General features: G+C 48.6%; 1 protein-coding gene across 1 annotated transcript in view; it reads right to left on the reverse strand.

Annotated features, from left to right (window-relative positions):
• The window catches only part of LOC121650520 (protein mono-ADP-ribosyltransferase PARP4-like), a 73179-nt gene that overhangs the window by 49528 nt on the left and 7938 nt on the right, over positions 1–15713 (reverse strand). The window contains 19 exon segments of the mRNA XM_042002075.1: positions 1004–1085; positions 1195–1238; positions 1324–1488; positions 1567–1653; positions 1742–1873; positions 1958–2100; positions 4760–4901; positions 4976–5159; positions 5270–5368; positions 6003–6131; positions 6213–6364; positions 7428–7598; positions 7677–7814; positions 7904–8062; positions 8414–8512; positions 12718–12796; positions 14106–14208; positions 14913–15126; positions 15200–15326. Of these exon segments, the coding sequence (XP_041858009.1) occupies positions 1004–1085; positions 1195–1238; positions 1324–1488; positions 1567–1653; positions 1742–1873; positions 1958–2100; positions 4760–4901; positions 4976–5159; positions 5270–5368; positions 6003–6131; positions 6213–6364; positions 7428–7598; positions 7677–7814; positions 7904–8062; positions 8414–8512; positions 12718–12796; positions 14106–14208; positions 14913–15126; positions 15200–15325 (2448 nt within the window). The 5' untranslated portion in view covers position 15326.

Consider the following 15713-nt stretch of genomic DNA (forward strand, 5'->3'; position numbering starts at 1 on the left):
TCAGAAGAAAAGTCTGTATAACACATTGGTTTGTCTCTAAACAGAACCCGTTTCTGGGCCCATGCTTGACGCAGCACTGTCTCCTTCACCAAGAATCCAGGAAACGTACGATAACGGAGGGTGGCGGAGCTGGCTGTCCTAGCACCGGTCCAGGAGATCTGTGGGAGCTGACCATGTTGCTATTCATTGTTTTCTGGGACAGTTTTGTAGATCGTCGCATGTTGTGGTGAAGATATCCTCCCGTTTCAACAGGTAGCTTATCGTTCTATCATGTCGGAGGACATTATCCTCATTAGCGCCTATCTTGTCCTCGGACTCCGTGGTTCTCTGTTCCATCGCTTCCATTCTCTATTTCAGGTCTGTCACAGATGCCGCCCACCTGGACACGGCAGCCATGGTGTCCCGGAACGTTTCCTAGTTTTTTTTCCTCAGTTCTCAGATAACTGTTGCGCTAGCCGGCGCTCTTAGCCAGGCTAGGTGTAGATGCTGAAATACATGTGACTCTATCATCTGCATAAACATGGAAACTTGCATTGGAAATACTTCAGATGATGTTATGGTTTAAATCTTTCAGAGCCGCCGCATTTGTGATGTTTGAAACCTGGACTGAAAAGGGGTCAAAAACACTGCTGTCAACCGGGGTGGTAGTTATGAAGGGTCAACATTTTAAAATGTTTTATTCCCTAATTTAATAATAATACATTTCTGTGAAGCTTTTTGAAGCACCCACAGCGCTCCTCATCCGTACCTGGCGATGGAACCTACATGTGTAGCCTCAGCTGTCCTGGCACAGACAGACGGAAATATGGCAGCTAACCAGAGCCAACGGCCTCTCCGACCACCACTAATCATTCATACACCAGCAACACCGACACTGGAGGCAAGGAGGGTGAAGTGTCTTGCCCAAGGACACAACAACAGATTGACTGGAGAAGCAGGACTCAAACCACCGGTCAATGGACGACCCGCTAAAACCAAAAAAGTATAAAAACTGCACATTCACCTTCATCCTGACTTTGTGAGTGGTGCAGAGGAGGCTGCGGATCTCGTGGGGCATCTCCACCGAAACATCCAATGTGAACTCTCTAAGGAACAGAAACATCTGGAGTTCACTGAAACTTCCACCCTGAGGGCAGGGAGCGCGGATTAAACTGGTTTAAACTGGATTAAACTGGAGGAAATTATGCAGCCCACCTTGTTTCTGTAGCATCGGTAACACACACCTTCTCCATGGAAACCTGATCAGACAGAAAACACACATTCAGCTCACAGATCATCAAGACAAACCAGTGTTGTCAGCTGGCTTGGGCTCCACCCCCTTACCTGTGTGGTCTGGTTGAGGGCGGCGCTCTGTTGCCATGGAGCCACACTCCCGGGCAGCGAGAACAGAATACTGCCGTCCTCCACCACCAGCTCGGATACGAAGGTCACCTTGATGAGGACGGTGGCTCCGGGCGGCAGGTTGCCTACGCTGATGGTGAACACGTCCTGCAGACAGAAGGAGGAAATGATGTCACAAAAGGTGAGAGATGTAGTCTTACATCATCAGAGGGATGGCGGACCTACCGGAGCATCCTGGTCCATCAGGTACGCTCCGTGGCCCTGTTCAATGGCCTGCTTGTACTCCTTACGAGCCTTTTCCTTCTCCTTCACCTGAGCCCCAAACACACACACACAGAAACACTTTGTTTTACTGGTGTCAAGGTGAAGGTGAAGTCAGACGAGTCGCTGGTCAGCTCACCTGACCGACTACATGTTTGCCGTTGATGAAAGCCTCAAACCCGCACACAGCTGCAGAATCATCCAGAGGGAAGACGTACTTGGCCTCGATGGGCGCAAAACTCTGATTGGTGTATTTCTGGAAAATGATGACCTGACAGGAAAACACGAGTCAAACACCATCAGACGACAGACACACTCCGGACTCAGACTTTCATCGCATCATCAATGTTTTCACCTGAGACAGCAGATCCATCAGTTTGCACTTCACATGGATGGCCTGCAGGGGGAGTTGCTGTCCTGAGCTGTCCAACAGGCCGGCCGTCACTTCCTGGAGAGGATTCTTCATGTGTTCGGCCTCCTCATCCTCCGACCTCAGCTCTACACAGATATATAGCCACGGAGTTAACAGCAAAGGCAGCACAGACACGTTTTCATTTAGATTTTTAGTTTTCATTCATTCATTTACACGTCCACTTCAGGGTTGGAGGGGGCTCACTTTGGTCTGAACATGTGACCTATCAGAGCTCACTTTGGTCTGAACAGGTGACCTATCAGAGCTCACTTTGGTCCGAACATGTGACCTATCAGAGCTCGCTTTGGTCCGAACATGTGACCTATCAGAGCTCGCTTTGGTTCGAACATGTGACCTATCAGAGCTCGCTTTGGTCCGAACAGGTGACCTATCAGAGCTCGCTTTGGTCCGAACATGTGACCTATCAGAGCTCGCTTTGGTCCGAACATGTGACCTATCAGAGCTCGCTTTGGTCCGAACAGGTGACCTATCAGAGCTCGCTTTGGTTCGAACATGTGACCTATCAGAGCTCGCTTTGGTCCGAACAGGTGACCTATCAGAGCTCGCTTTGGTCCGAACATGTGACCTATCAGAGCTCGCTTTGGTCCGAACATGTGACTTATCAGAGCTCGCTTTGGTCCGAACATGTGACCTATCAGAGCTCACTTTGGTCCGAACAGGTGACCTATCAGAGCTCACTTTGGTCCGAACATGTGACCTATCAGAGCTCACTTTGGTCCGAACATGTGACCTATCAGAGCTCACTTTGGTCCGAACATGTGACCTATCAGAGCTCACTTTGGTCTAAACATGTGACCTATCAGAGCTCGCTTTGGGCTGAACATGTGACCTATCAGAGCTCACTTTGGTCTAAACAGGTGACCTATCAGAGCTCGCTTTGGTCCGAACATGTGACCTATCAGAGCTCGCTTTGGTCCGAACATGTGACCTATCAGAGCTCGCTTTGGTCCGAACATGTGACCTATCAGAGCTCGCTTTGGTCCGAACATGTGACCTATCAGAGCTCGCTTTGGGCCGAACATGTGACCTATCAGAGCTCACTTTGGTCCGAACATGTGACCTATCAGAGCTCGCTTTGGGCCGAACATGTGACCTATCAGAGCTCGCTTTGGTCCGAACATGTGACCTATCAGAGCTCGCTTTGGTCCGAACATGTGACCTATCAGAGCTCACTTTGGTCTGAACAGGTGACCTATCAGAGCTCACTTTGGTCTGAACATGTGACCTATCAGAGCTCACTTTGGTCTGAACAGGTGACCTATCAGAGCTCACTTTGGTCCGAACATGTGACCTATCAGAGCTCGCTTTGGTCCGAACATGTGACCTATCAGAGCTCACTTTGGTTCGAACATGTGACCTATCAGAGCTCGCTTTGGTCCGAACAGGTGACCTATCAGAGCTCGCTTTGGTCCGAACATGTGACCTATCAGAGCTCGCTTTGGTCCGAACATGTGACCTATCAGAGCTCGCTTTGGTCCGAACATGTGACCTATCAGAGCTCGCTTTGGTCCGAACATGTGACCTATCAGAGCTCGCTTTGGTCCGAACATGTGACCTATCAGAGCTCGCTTTGGTCCGAACATGTGACCTATCAGAGCTCGCTTTGGGCCGAACATGTGACCTATCAGAGCTCCCTTTGGTCCGAACAGGTGACCTATCAGAGCTCGCTTTGGTCCGAACATGTGACCTATCAGAGCTCGCTTTGGTCCGAACATGTGACCTATAAGAGCTCACTTTGGTCCGAACAGGTGACCTATCAGAGCTCACTTTGGTCCGAACATGTGACCTATAAGAGCTCACTTTGGTCCGAACAGGTGACCTATCAGAGCTCACTTTGGTCCGAACATGTGACCTATCAGAGCTCGCTTTGGTCCGAACATGTGACCTATCAGAGCTCACTTTGGTCCGAACATGTGACCTATCAGAGCTCACTTTGGTCCGAACATGTGACCTATCAGAGCTCACTTTGGTCTGAACATGTGACCTATCAGAGCTCACTTTGGTCCGAACATGTGACCTATCAGAGCTCGCTTTGGTCCGAACATGTGACCTATCAGAGCTCGCTTTGGTTCGAACATGTGACCTATCAGAGCTCGCTTTGGTCCGAACAGGTGACCTATCAGAGCTCGCTTTGGTTCGAACATGTGACCTATCAGAGCTCGCTTTGGTCCGAACAGGTGACCTATCAGAGCTCGCTTTGGTCCGAACATGTGACCTATCAGAGCTCGCTTTGGTCCGAACATGTGACTTATCAGAGCTCGCTTTGGTCCGAACATGTGACCTATCAGAGCTCGCTTTGGTCCGAACAGGTGACCTATCAGAGCTCACTTTGGTCCGAACATGTGACCTATCAGAGCTCACTTTGGTCCGAACATGTGACCTATCAGAGCTCACTTTGGTCCGAACATGTGACCTATCAGAGCTCACTTTGGTCTAAACATGTGACCTATCAGAGCTCGCTTTGGGCTGAACATGTGACCTATCAGAGCTCACTTTGGTCTAAACAGGTGACCTATCAGAGCTCACTTTGGTCCGAACAGGTGACCTATCAGAGCTCACTTTGGTCCGAACATGTGACCTATCAGAGCTCACTTTGGTCTAAACATGTGACCTATCAGAGCTCGCTTTGGGCCGAACATGTGACCTATCAGAGCTTACTTTGGTCTAAACATGTGACCTATCAGAGCTCACTTTGGTCCGAACATGTGACCTATCAGAGCTCACCTTGGTGTGAGGAGGGTGGGGACAGCTCGGACAACACGTCCACGGTGGGACTGAACTCCTTCAGCTGGTCTCCATCCACACAGAATCGAACCATGTACCTGAGCCGGACCTGATCAGGTGAGTACACCACGTACTCGTCATCCTGAACACACCAACACGTGTTAGAAACATCTGGAAACCTCCATGTTCACCTGCTGATCTGTCAACACGTCACACCTCAAACTCAGACGTAGCGGTCCGGCTGCCTCGGACTCCGTGCACGCTGTGGTGGCCCTCGGGGGCCTGGGTCAGCATGGGGTCTCTCTTGTGGACGTGCTTGCAGCGTCCCAGCGCTACATCACATACCAGCAGCAGCCGGGAGCCGTCGGTGAGGCTGGGTTTGGAGTATTTGAGAGTAGTGCTATGGATGGAGATGATGGAGGGTAAGTGAACGCATCATGGTGACGTCATGAATCAGCTCCAACACAGTTTAATGGAATAAACGGTTTCAGTGTCGGATCTGGGACCAACCTGACAGCATTGCTGAAGTAGATCCCACTGCCCAGATTCCCAACGTCTGTTCTCTCAACCCCATGATGCTCCACACCGACACGAGGAAGCAGCAGGCCCCTGAAGAAAGGAGATGTTAACGGCATCACAGATAGAGGTCAGCTTTAAACGTCCATTTTCTGAACATGGAAGATGTTAGAAACTCATCTGTAGCAGCTCACTGAAGATTTATTTATGTAACTGAAGGAAGTGGCAGTTTTACAATGAAGTGTTCAGCAGAATAAGAGAAAATAATAGAAATTAGTAGTATGACTCTTCATGTGTCAATGGGAGATTTACTGAATGGACTTTTACTAAACTAATTAAAAGGTTTAATACATATTGGTGCAAACAGGGAGGATTCACTGTCTATTTACATAATAATAATAATAATAATAATCATTAATAATAATAATAATAATAATAATAATGCAGATGTTGCTGGAAAATCTGGGACATGAGTCTCGGGCCCCTCTCTGGACCCAGGCCTGGAGGTGGAGCACGGAGGCGAGTGCCGGGTGGCCGGACCTTTGCCCATGGGTCCCGGTCGGGTTCAGCCCGAAAGGGTGACCTCAGATTCTAATCACTGATGTGCTGCAATTGTATGATGCCGTCATGTCAATATGGAGCACAATCTCTGAGCAATGCTTTCACCTTGTTCAATCGATCACACACAGAATTAAGGACGTTCTGGTGGAAAACTTGCAGAACTCACCGGGACAGAATTCCTACGAAGTTGTTGGTACGGGAGGAATGGAGGAGGGGCTTAATGTTGTCGAGATCACTCCTGAAAGTCTGAAGCTCCAACCCTCTGCTGACACGCACAATCTGCTGGATCTGCACACTGCACACACACAGAAGCCTGGTCATGTGTGAAGCTTCCTGCATGCATGTCTGCGTTTGGTCCTAATGAAGACCGACGTACCTGCCGTGCAGCAGACGGGTGACAGTCTGGAACTCGGAGCTGCCGGGGGGGACCGTCTCGATGCCACACCTCAGAGCACGGTACTTCCCCACGCTGGACGGGGTCTGGCTGTTCAGAGTCATCTCACTCACATTCAGAACATCTCTGATCAACTGGAGGAACAGAAAAGACTCACAAACAGTCAAGGTGATCCACAGGTCAGCACCAGACAAACGGGACGGATGGATGGGTGGATGGATGGATGGATGGATGGATGGATGGATGGATTGATGGATGGATGGACGGACGGATGGACGGACGGACGGATGGATGAACGGACGGATGGATGGATGGATAAACGGACGGATGGACGGACGGATGGATGGACGGATGGATGAATGGATGGATGGACGGACGGATGGATGGACGGATGGATGGACGGACGGATGGATGGACGGAAGGATGGATGGATGGACGGACGGATGGATGGACGGACGGACGGATGGATGGATGGATGGATGGACGAATGGACGGACGGACGGATGGACGGATGGATGGATGGACGGACGGATGGATGGATGGACGGATGGATGAACGGACGGATGGATGGATGGATAAACGGACGGATGGACGGACGGATGGATGGACGGATGGATGGACGGATGGATGGACGGATCAATAACATAACATAACGTTAACCAATCATCTCCCTTCCCTCCACTGATCAGGTCTAATACAACAGCTGACAGACCGAGCTGCAGGTTCTGTGTTAGAGCCGGTTACCTTGGCAACGCGTCACAACTTTGCATCAGACGGTTCACGTCTCTGCGTCGTCCATTAATTTATGATAATGGACAGCTCGTCGGGCATTAACTCGCTTATACCATGGTCACTTATGAAAGAAACAAAAATGAAATAAATTATTAATGCGTTAATGTTGTTTTTTACCATTAGGTTTTTCACAAGAAGCGGCTGAGTGGACTATTTATTATCTCTCATTGTGATGCGTTGCCAAGGTAACCGGTTCTGACACAGAACCTGCAACTTGCTCGGTGAGCTGTTGTATTAAACCCGATATTAAACCCGGCCAGATGTTCAGAACTTGTCATCCATCTCTGCAGGAATTCATGTGACTGGTTGGAGGTTACAGTTCAGGAAAGCTGAGAATCTGAATCCTGACAGACTTCTGGAAACACAGGAATGTTTAAAAAGAGTCTAACATGGTATAAACCTTACCTGACAGAGGTCCAGCTTCTGCGAGAGCAGCTTGGTGCTGGGGGGTGGGGGCTGGAGTTCCTGGTGAGGCAGCAGGGTGTACACCTCCTCCAGGAGGGAGGAGGCCTCAGACTGATCCCCTGCCCTCAGCACCTTCTGAGCCTGAAGCAAGAAGCCCTCTGCCCTGCTCACCTGCATGAACACACACTGCTCAGAACTCAGTCTTGGTTTAAAGTCTGACAGGTTTTAGATTCTTAGAGGAAACCTCACATCATTCAGGCTCAGCTTGTCGATGGAAACTCTGAGCACGTTGCCGAGGCAACCCAGAGCCTCAGTCCATAGAAGCTCCACAAACAAACCCACTTCCTGTGATAAACTTCCTGTGTTCAGCTTCTCCTCCAGCAGCAGCTGTCAGTCAAGCAGAGCACAGATCAATAACCTGATCAGCAGCAGAAACACGTTTCTATCAGGTGTTCCAGGAGGTGTCTGAGTCAAACCTGTTGGAGGGGGGAGGACCCGAGGTCCTGGACCTGCTGAGGCAGGTCAGTCCTCTTCTTCAGGCCAGAAGCCTCCAGGGAGTTTCTCAGGGCCTCGAAGACGTCCAGAGCTTCCTCTGAGGAGGACGGGAACACCAGCTGATCCCTCAGCACCGCCTCCTGTTCACACAAACACCTCAACACCTCAAAGGTTTCTACACTCTTACAACAAGGTTAGGATATAAACAGAATCTCATCTCCACCCAGATTTTATTGCCAGTAGAATATAAACAACATCAGATGATATATCTAATGTGGACAAAGGTTCACCAATCTAAGAAAAACTGGGTCTAAAAATTGTGGAACAATAAAAAAAAAATGTTTGTCTGACTGAAGATCCATCTACAGATTCAGAGAATCAGGAGGAATCTCTGTGTGAATTGGTGAACATGAAGATCTACCCAGCAGTGGTTCAGTCTGTAACAGGGTCCGGTGACCCGACCTGTAACACAGGAAGGGATGACATCATACCTCTGCTGGTGCGTCGTCCTTCCTGTACCGGACCACACGATAGCGCCGTCCCTGCTCCGTCCCGACACTCTGCAGCTCCAACACACACCAGCTGTTCGTCTGTAGGGACATCAACAGCAGATTCAGAAGCAGAACCACAGACAAGAACTGGAACCAAGAGCTAGAGTCAGAAACAGAGGCAAGAACTAGAACCGAGAGCTAGAGACAGAGGCAAGAACTAGAACCAAGAGCTAGAGCCAGAAACAGAGGCAAGAACTGGAACCGAGAGCTAGAGACAGAGGCAAGAACTAGAACCAAGAGCTAGAGCCAGAGGCAAGAACTAGAACCGAGAGCTAGAGACAGAGGCAAGAACTAGAACCAAGAGCTAGAGCCAGAGGCAAGAACTAGAACCAAGAGCTAGAGCCAGAAACAGAGGCAAGAACTGGAACCGAGAGCTAGAGACAGAGGCAAGAACTAGGACCAAGAGCTAGAGCCAGAGGCAAGAACTAGAACCAAGAGCTAGAGCCAGAAACAGAGACAAGAACTGGAACCAAGAGCTAGAGCCAGAAACAGAGGCAAGAACTAGAACCGAGAGCTAGAGACAGAGGCAAGAACTAGAACCAAGAGCTAGAGCCAGAAACAGAGGCAAGAACTAGAACCGAGAGCTAGAGACAGAGGCAAGAACTGGAACCAAGAGCTAGAGCCAGAGGCAAGAACTAGAACCAAGAGCTAGAGCCAGAAACAGAGACAAGAACTGGAACCAAGAGCTAGAGCCAGAAACAGAGTCAAGAACTAGAACCGAGAGCTAGAGCCAGAGGCAAGAACTGGAACCAAGAGCTAGAGCCAGAGGCAAGAACTAGAACCAAGAGCTAGAGCCAGAAACAGAGACAAGAACTGGAACCAAGAGCTAGAGCCAGAAACAGAGGCAAGAACTAGAACCGAGAGCTAGAGACAGAGGCAAGAACTGGAACCAAGAGCTAGAGCCAGAGGCAAGAACTAGAACCAAGAGCTAGAGCCAGAAACAGAGACAAGAACTGGAACCAAGAGCTAGAGCCAGAAACAGAGACAAGAACTGGAACCAAGAGCTAGAGCCAGAAACAGAGGCAAGAACTAGAACCGAGAGCTAGAGACAGAGGCAAGAACTAGAACCAAGAGCTAGAGCCAGAGGCAAGAACTAGAACCAAGAGCTAGAGCCAGAAACAGAGGCAAGAACTGGAACCGAGAGCTAGAGACAGAGGCAAGAACTAGAACCAAGAGCTAGAGCCAGAGGCAAGAACTAGAACCAAGAGCTAGAGCCAGAAACAGAGACAAGAACTGGAACCAAGAGCTAGAGCCAGAAACAGAGGCAAGAACTAGAACCGAGAGCTAGAGACAGAGGCAAGAACTAGAACCAAGAGCTAGAGCCAGAAACAGAGGCAAGAACTAGAACCGAGAGCTAGAGACAGAGGCAAGAACTGGAACCAAGAGCTAGAGCCAGAGGCAAGAACTAGAACCAAGAGCTAGAGCCAGAAACAGAGACAAGAACTGGAACCAAGAGCTAGAGCCAGAAACAGAGTCAAGAACTAGAACCGAGAGCTAGAGCCAGAGGCAAGAACTGGAACCAAGAGCTAGAGCCAGAGGCAAGAACTAGAACCAAGAGCTAGAGCCAGAAACAGAGACAAGAACTGGAACCAAGAGCTAGAGCCAGAAACAGAGGCAAGAACTAGAACCGAGAGCTAGAGACAGAGGCAAGAACTGGAACCAAGAGCTAGAGCCAGAGGCAAGAACTAGAACCAAGAGCTAGAGCCAGAAACAGAGACAAGAACTGGAACCAAGAGCTAGAGCCAGAAACAGAGACAAGAACTGGAACCAAGAGCTAGAGCCAGAAACAGAGGCAAGAACTAGAACCGAGAGCTAGAGACAGAGGCAAGAACTAGAACCAAGAGCTAGAGCCAGAGGCAAGAACTAGAACCAAGAGCTAGAGCCAGAGGCAAGAACTAGAACCAAGAGCTAGAGCCAGAAACAGAGACAAGAACTGGAACCAAGAGCTAGAGCCAGAAACAGAGTCAAGAACTGGAACCAAGAGCTAGAGCCAGAGGCAAGAACTGGAACCAAGAGCTAGAGCCAGAGGCAAGAACTAGAACCAAGAGCTAGAGCCAGAAACAGAGACAAGAACTGGAACCAAGAGCTAGAGCCAGAAACAGAGTCAAGAACTAGAACCGAGAGCTAGAGCCAGAGGCAAGAACTGGAACCAAGAGCTAGAGCCAGAGGCAAGAACTAGAACCAAGAGCTAGAGCCAGAAACAGAGACAAGAACTGGAACCAAGAGCTAGAGCCAGAAACAGAGGCAAGAACTAGAACCGAGAGCTAGAGACAGAGGCAAGAACTGGAACCAAGAGCTAGAGCCAGAGGCAAGAACTAGAACCAAGAGCTAGAGCCAGAAACAGAGACAAGAACTGGAACCAAGAGCTAGAGCCAGAAACAGAGACAAGAACTGGAACCAAGAGCTAGAGCCAGAAACAGAGGCAAGAACTAGAACCGAGAGCTAGAGACAGAGGCAAGAACTAGAACCAAGAGCTAGAGCCAGAGGCAAGAACTAGAACCAAGAGCTAGAGCCAGAGGCAAGAACTAGAACCAAGAGCTAGAGCCAGAAACAGAGACAAGAACTGGAACCAAGAGCTAGAGCCAGAAACAGAGTCAAGAACTGGAACCAAGAGCTAGAGCCAGAGGCAAGAACTGGAACCAAGAGCTAGAGCCAGAGGCAAGAACTAGAACCAAGAGCTAGAGCCAGAAACAGAGACAAGAACTGGAACCAAGAGCTAGAGCCAGAAACAGAGGCAAGAACTAGAACCGAGAGCTAGAGACAGAGGCAAGAACTGGAACCAAGAGCTAGAGCCAGAGGCAAGAACTAGAACCAAGAGCTAGAGCCAGAAACAGAGACAAGAACTGGAACCAAGAGCTAGAGCCAGAAACAGAGACAAGAACTGGAACCAAGAGCTAGAGCCAGAAACAGAGACAAGAACTAGAACCGAGAGCTAGAGACAGAGGCAAGAACTGGAACCAAGAGCTAGAGCCAGAGGCAAGAACTAGAACCAAGAGCTAGAGCCAGAAACAGAGACAAGAACTGGAACCAAGAGCTAGAGCCAGAAACAGAGACAAGAACTAGAACCGAGAGCTAGAGCCAGAAACAGAGGCAAGAACTAGAACCGAGAGCTAGAGACAGAGGCAAGAACTGGAACCAAGAGCTAGAGCCAGAGGCAAGAACTAGAACCAAGAGCTAGCGCCAGAAACAGAGACAGAGACAAGAAATGGAACCAAGAGCTAGAGCCAGAAACAGAGGCAAGAACTAGAACCGAGAGCCAGAAACAGAGGCAAGAACTAAAACCGAGAGCTAGAGACAGAGGGAAGAACTGGAACCAAGAGCTAGAGCCAGAGGCAAGAACTAGAACCAAGAGCTAGAGCCAGAAACAGAGACAGAGACAAGAAATGGAACCAAGAGCTAGAGCCAGAAACAGAGGCAAGAACTAGAACCGAGAGCTAGAGACAGAGGCAAGAACTAGAACCAAGAGCTAGAGCCAGAAACAGAGACAAGAACTAGAACCGAGAGCTAGAGACAGAGGCAAGAACTGGAACCAAGAGCTAGAGCCAGAGGCAAGAACTAGAACCAAGAGCTAGAGCCAGAAACAGAGACAAGAAATGGAACCAAGAGCTAGAGCCAGAAACAGAGGCAAGAACTAGAACCGAGAGCTAGAGACAGAGGCAAGAACTAGAACCAAGAGCTAGAGCCAGAAACAGAGACAAGAACTAGAACCGAGAGCTAGAGACAGAGGCAAGAACTGGAACCAAGAGCTAGAGCCAGAGGCAAGAACTAGAACCAAGAGCTAGAGCCAGAAACAGAGACAAGAAATGGAACCAAGAGCTAGAGCCAGAAACAGAGGCAAGAACTAGAACCGAGAGCTAGAGACAGAGGCAAGAACTGGAACCAAGAGCTAGAGCCAGAGGCAAGAACTAGAACCAAGAGCTAGAGCCAGAAACAGAGGCAAGAACTAGAACCGAGGGCTAGAGACAGAGGCAAGAACTGGAACCAAGAGCTAGAGCCAGAGGCAAGAACTAGAACCAAGAGCTAGAGCCAGAAACAGAGACAAGAAATGGAACCAAGAGCTAGAGCCAGAAACAGAGACAAGAACTAGAACCGAGAGCCAGAAACAGAGGCAAGAACTAGAACCAAGAACTAAAGCCAGAGAGATGAGACAATAACTGGAACCAAGAGCTAGAGACAGAGGCAAGAACTGGATCCAAGAGCCAGAACCAGAGCCAAAAGCAAACTCAAACAAACTGTTTCTCTACCTTATGATAGATGGCATATTTGGCCACTTGGAAGTCATCAGGATACGCTGGAAGATCCACGTCGGTTTCTGTGAAGAGTCTGAGAAATTTAAACACCAAAATTACAAACATCATCTCCATCTGCTGTTCAGATCACATAAAACTTTATTTATAAATCAGTTTTTATACAAAAAAGCAGTTTTACAGAATAAAAACAAGCCTTCACAGACCCAACATACAACCTACAACAATATACCAGATAATCCACACTTTCACACACACACCAACCCCCCCAAACCCATTTTACACAAACATAAACTCATAGCTGCTGTCTCTTCAACTGAATATAAATATGAAAATATAGAATTAAAAATAAACAACTGTTACTTTAGTTTAAGGAATGCTGAGTTCTGGTGTCTCCCATGAAGGAAATATTAAACATCAACTTCTATAACTAAATATTTCCTCTGGTGGCTCCGCCCTCAGGACACTATTCACATGACATCACTTCCTCCTGGTCAGTTCTGTGTAACAGGAAGTGGTGATCAACCAGCTGATGGTAGACCACAGTGTGTGGTGAACGTTTGTTCTGCTTGGTATCATCGATCAGATCCTGAGACTGATGGAGCTTCCTTCAGGTTCCTCATGAAGTTGTAGAAAGAAAGAGCGACGCAAGGATTTCATGACGATATGAAGACTTTTATAAGAAGATCATTTATCTTCATCCACCAGGACGTATGAGCAATGAAGATCACATAGGCTGGACTCCTGCGTAGTATCTAGACCATGATAGAGTAAAACAGCCGGTTGCCGTAACAATGACAGCAGAAAAACAGCAAAAGTTCCAGATGTCAGTAACCGATCAGGAGATTAAATATTTCCTGGACAACAAAGAAGGATCTCTGACGTCACACACATCAACGTTTTAAGGCAGGGATGGCCAACGTCGGTCCTCGAAAGCCACAACCCTGCAGGTTTTCCAAATTTCCCTGCTTCAGAACACCTGACTCACATTAAATGGATCCAACAGCCTATGAGGATCTGCACAATGACTCGTTAGTTTAAGTCAGGTGTGTTGGAGCAGGGAAATTTGGAAAACCTGCAGGACTGTGGCTCTCGAGGACCGACGTCGGCCATCTCTGCTTTAAGGAATCAAGATCTGAACTCACATCAGCTGTGGAAAAACGTTATTTTGGTTCAGTAGATGTACAAGAACCCGTAAAAGTCACATGACCGAACACCCTGGGCTCCTCTCTGCAGCCCAGGAAGATGACCATCCTTCCTGGTTCTGGTTCTGAAGGAGGTTTTCCTTCATGGTTCTGATATAAAGTGGACTGACGTGGATCACACGATGAACCTGTTTAATGTGGATTAGAACTGGACTGTGAGGACTCTGAAGTTCTTCATACCTGAACTTTTCCAGAACATTCCCTCCTCTCTGGTTCTGACCACCGGGTTCGGCCTGGCCTTTGGGCCGCTCAGCTGAGGCTTCACTTGTTGGTACTTTGGACTCTGTAATGGAAAATTTACACATAACCCTTATAGTTTGTATTCTACACTTTGCATTGTTAAAGCTTGGCTTATGTTTTACTCAGGGAGGAGAATGACTGTGTACCCAGATAAGGATTTAGTGAGCTCCCCTTCCCCCTTTCCTTTTCTTCCTTGTACCAGGCCATGAGGGGTTTACTACAATGACCTTCGACCTCGATGTTATCAGCTCATGCTCTGGCTATATTAACCAAGCACACATGTACCTCTTCAGACTCGTGCAGCCAAAGCTTCTTTGACTGTGTGATCTCTCATTGCTGATCAGCTCTTAATTAAATACTTTGTTTGATTCTCACTCAGTGTGTGATCTTTGATAAATAAATTCCACTACAACTCTAAAACACAGAACACACACATTATCAACCACACACACCCCATCGAGCTGTCACACAGATTGACAGACTACGGTGGCCCTGAGGTGGACAATAGTCTTCCTGTTTTCTACATCAGCTTGTGTGTTTACTCTGAAAATGAAGTTCATGATAAGGTGCTGTAGCTGCTAGTGAGAGGAGTGGAGATTTGGGTGGAGTTCTGCTTCAGCTGGGACTGAGTGATGAATCAGCAGTTTATAAACCCGAGTCATGTTTTACTCCCAACCAGACGCTGATTTTAAGCTTCCAAACAGCCGCGACTCCTCTGTTGGTGAAACAGCTGCTTCTTAGAAATACCTTTCTGTGTGAGGGGAGCTGGTGGGAGGGCAGGAAGAGGAGGTGATGCTGCAGATGAAGTATCCAGCTTGTACTGATCCACAGGAAGCAGAGCTCCTCTCTCCACGCAGCCGTGGACGTAATCCAGCCCGACCACGGGCGTCTGGTGTTTCTGGATGCTGCGCAGCCTGCTGGGGCTCAGACTGGACACGTCGCTGGTCACCACCAGAGAGCACTGTGGGAAACGTAGGCAGGAATCAGACAACAGAAGGATTAAACCTGTAAATAACAGTCAGGTGTTCTCTCACCTGTTTATTGATCACAAAGCAGATGCTGCCTCCGTTTTCCATCACTGCAGATTTCACCTTCTTCTTCTCCTTGAAGCTCAGATATTTCAGCTCCAGAAGAAGCGACAAGTTCTGAAACACGGCCATGCTGAGGAGGAGAGGAAGTTTCATCATCCACACCAAACACACAGGTTTGATCACCTGAGACTGCGAAGGTGCAGACAGGCCCCGCCCACTTTACTGAGTAACGTAGCTTCATTACCAAACAAAAAAACAACTTTTAAATCCCAGACAACACATTTAGACACTTCAGAGGGGTATTGCACGAAACCAAGATAAGCGATTAAGCCGGGATATGTTGGTTATCCTGGCTGAATTTAGCCCTAAGTCGGTTGCATGAAAGCAGCTCAAACTAAACCCGGCCAAGTTACTGTGGTGATTTATCCGCTGCAGCTAGCCTGCTCCAGACCAGGCTAACTGCTCAGGCTAAGATTAATCCTAGCGAGTCACCTGCATGTCCAACGTCAATTCTGTG

This window comes from Melanotaenia boesemani, chromosome 12 (assembly GCF_017639745.1).
Source record: "Melanotaenia boesemani isolate fMelBoe1 chromosome 12, fMelBoe1.pri, whole genome shotgun sequence".
Lineage (NCBI taxonomy): Eukaryota > Metazoa > Chordata > Actinopteri > Atheriniformes > Melanotaeniidae > Melanotaenia > Melanotaenia boesemani.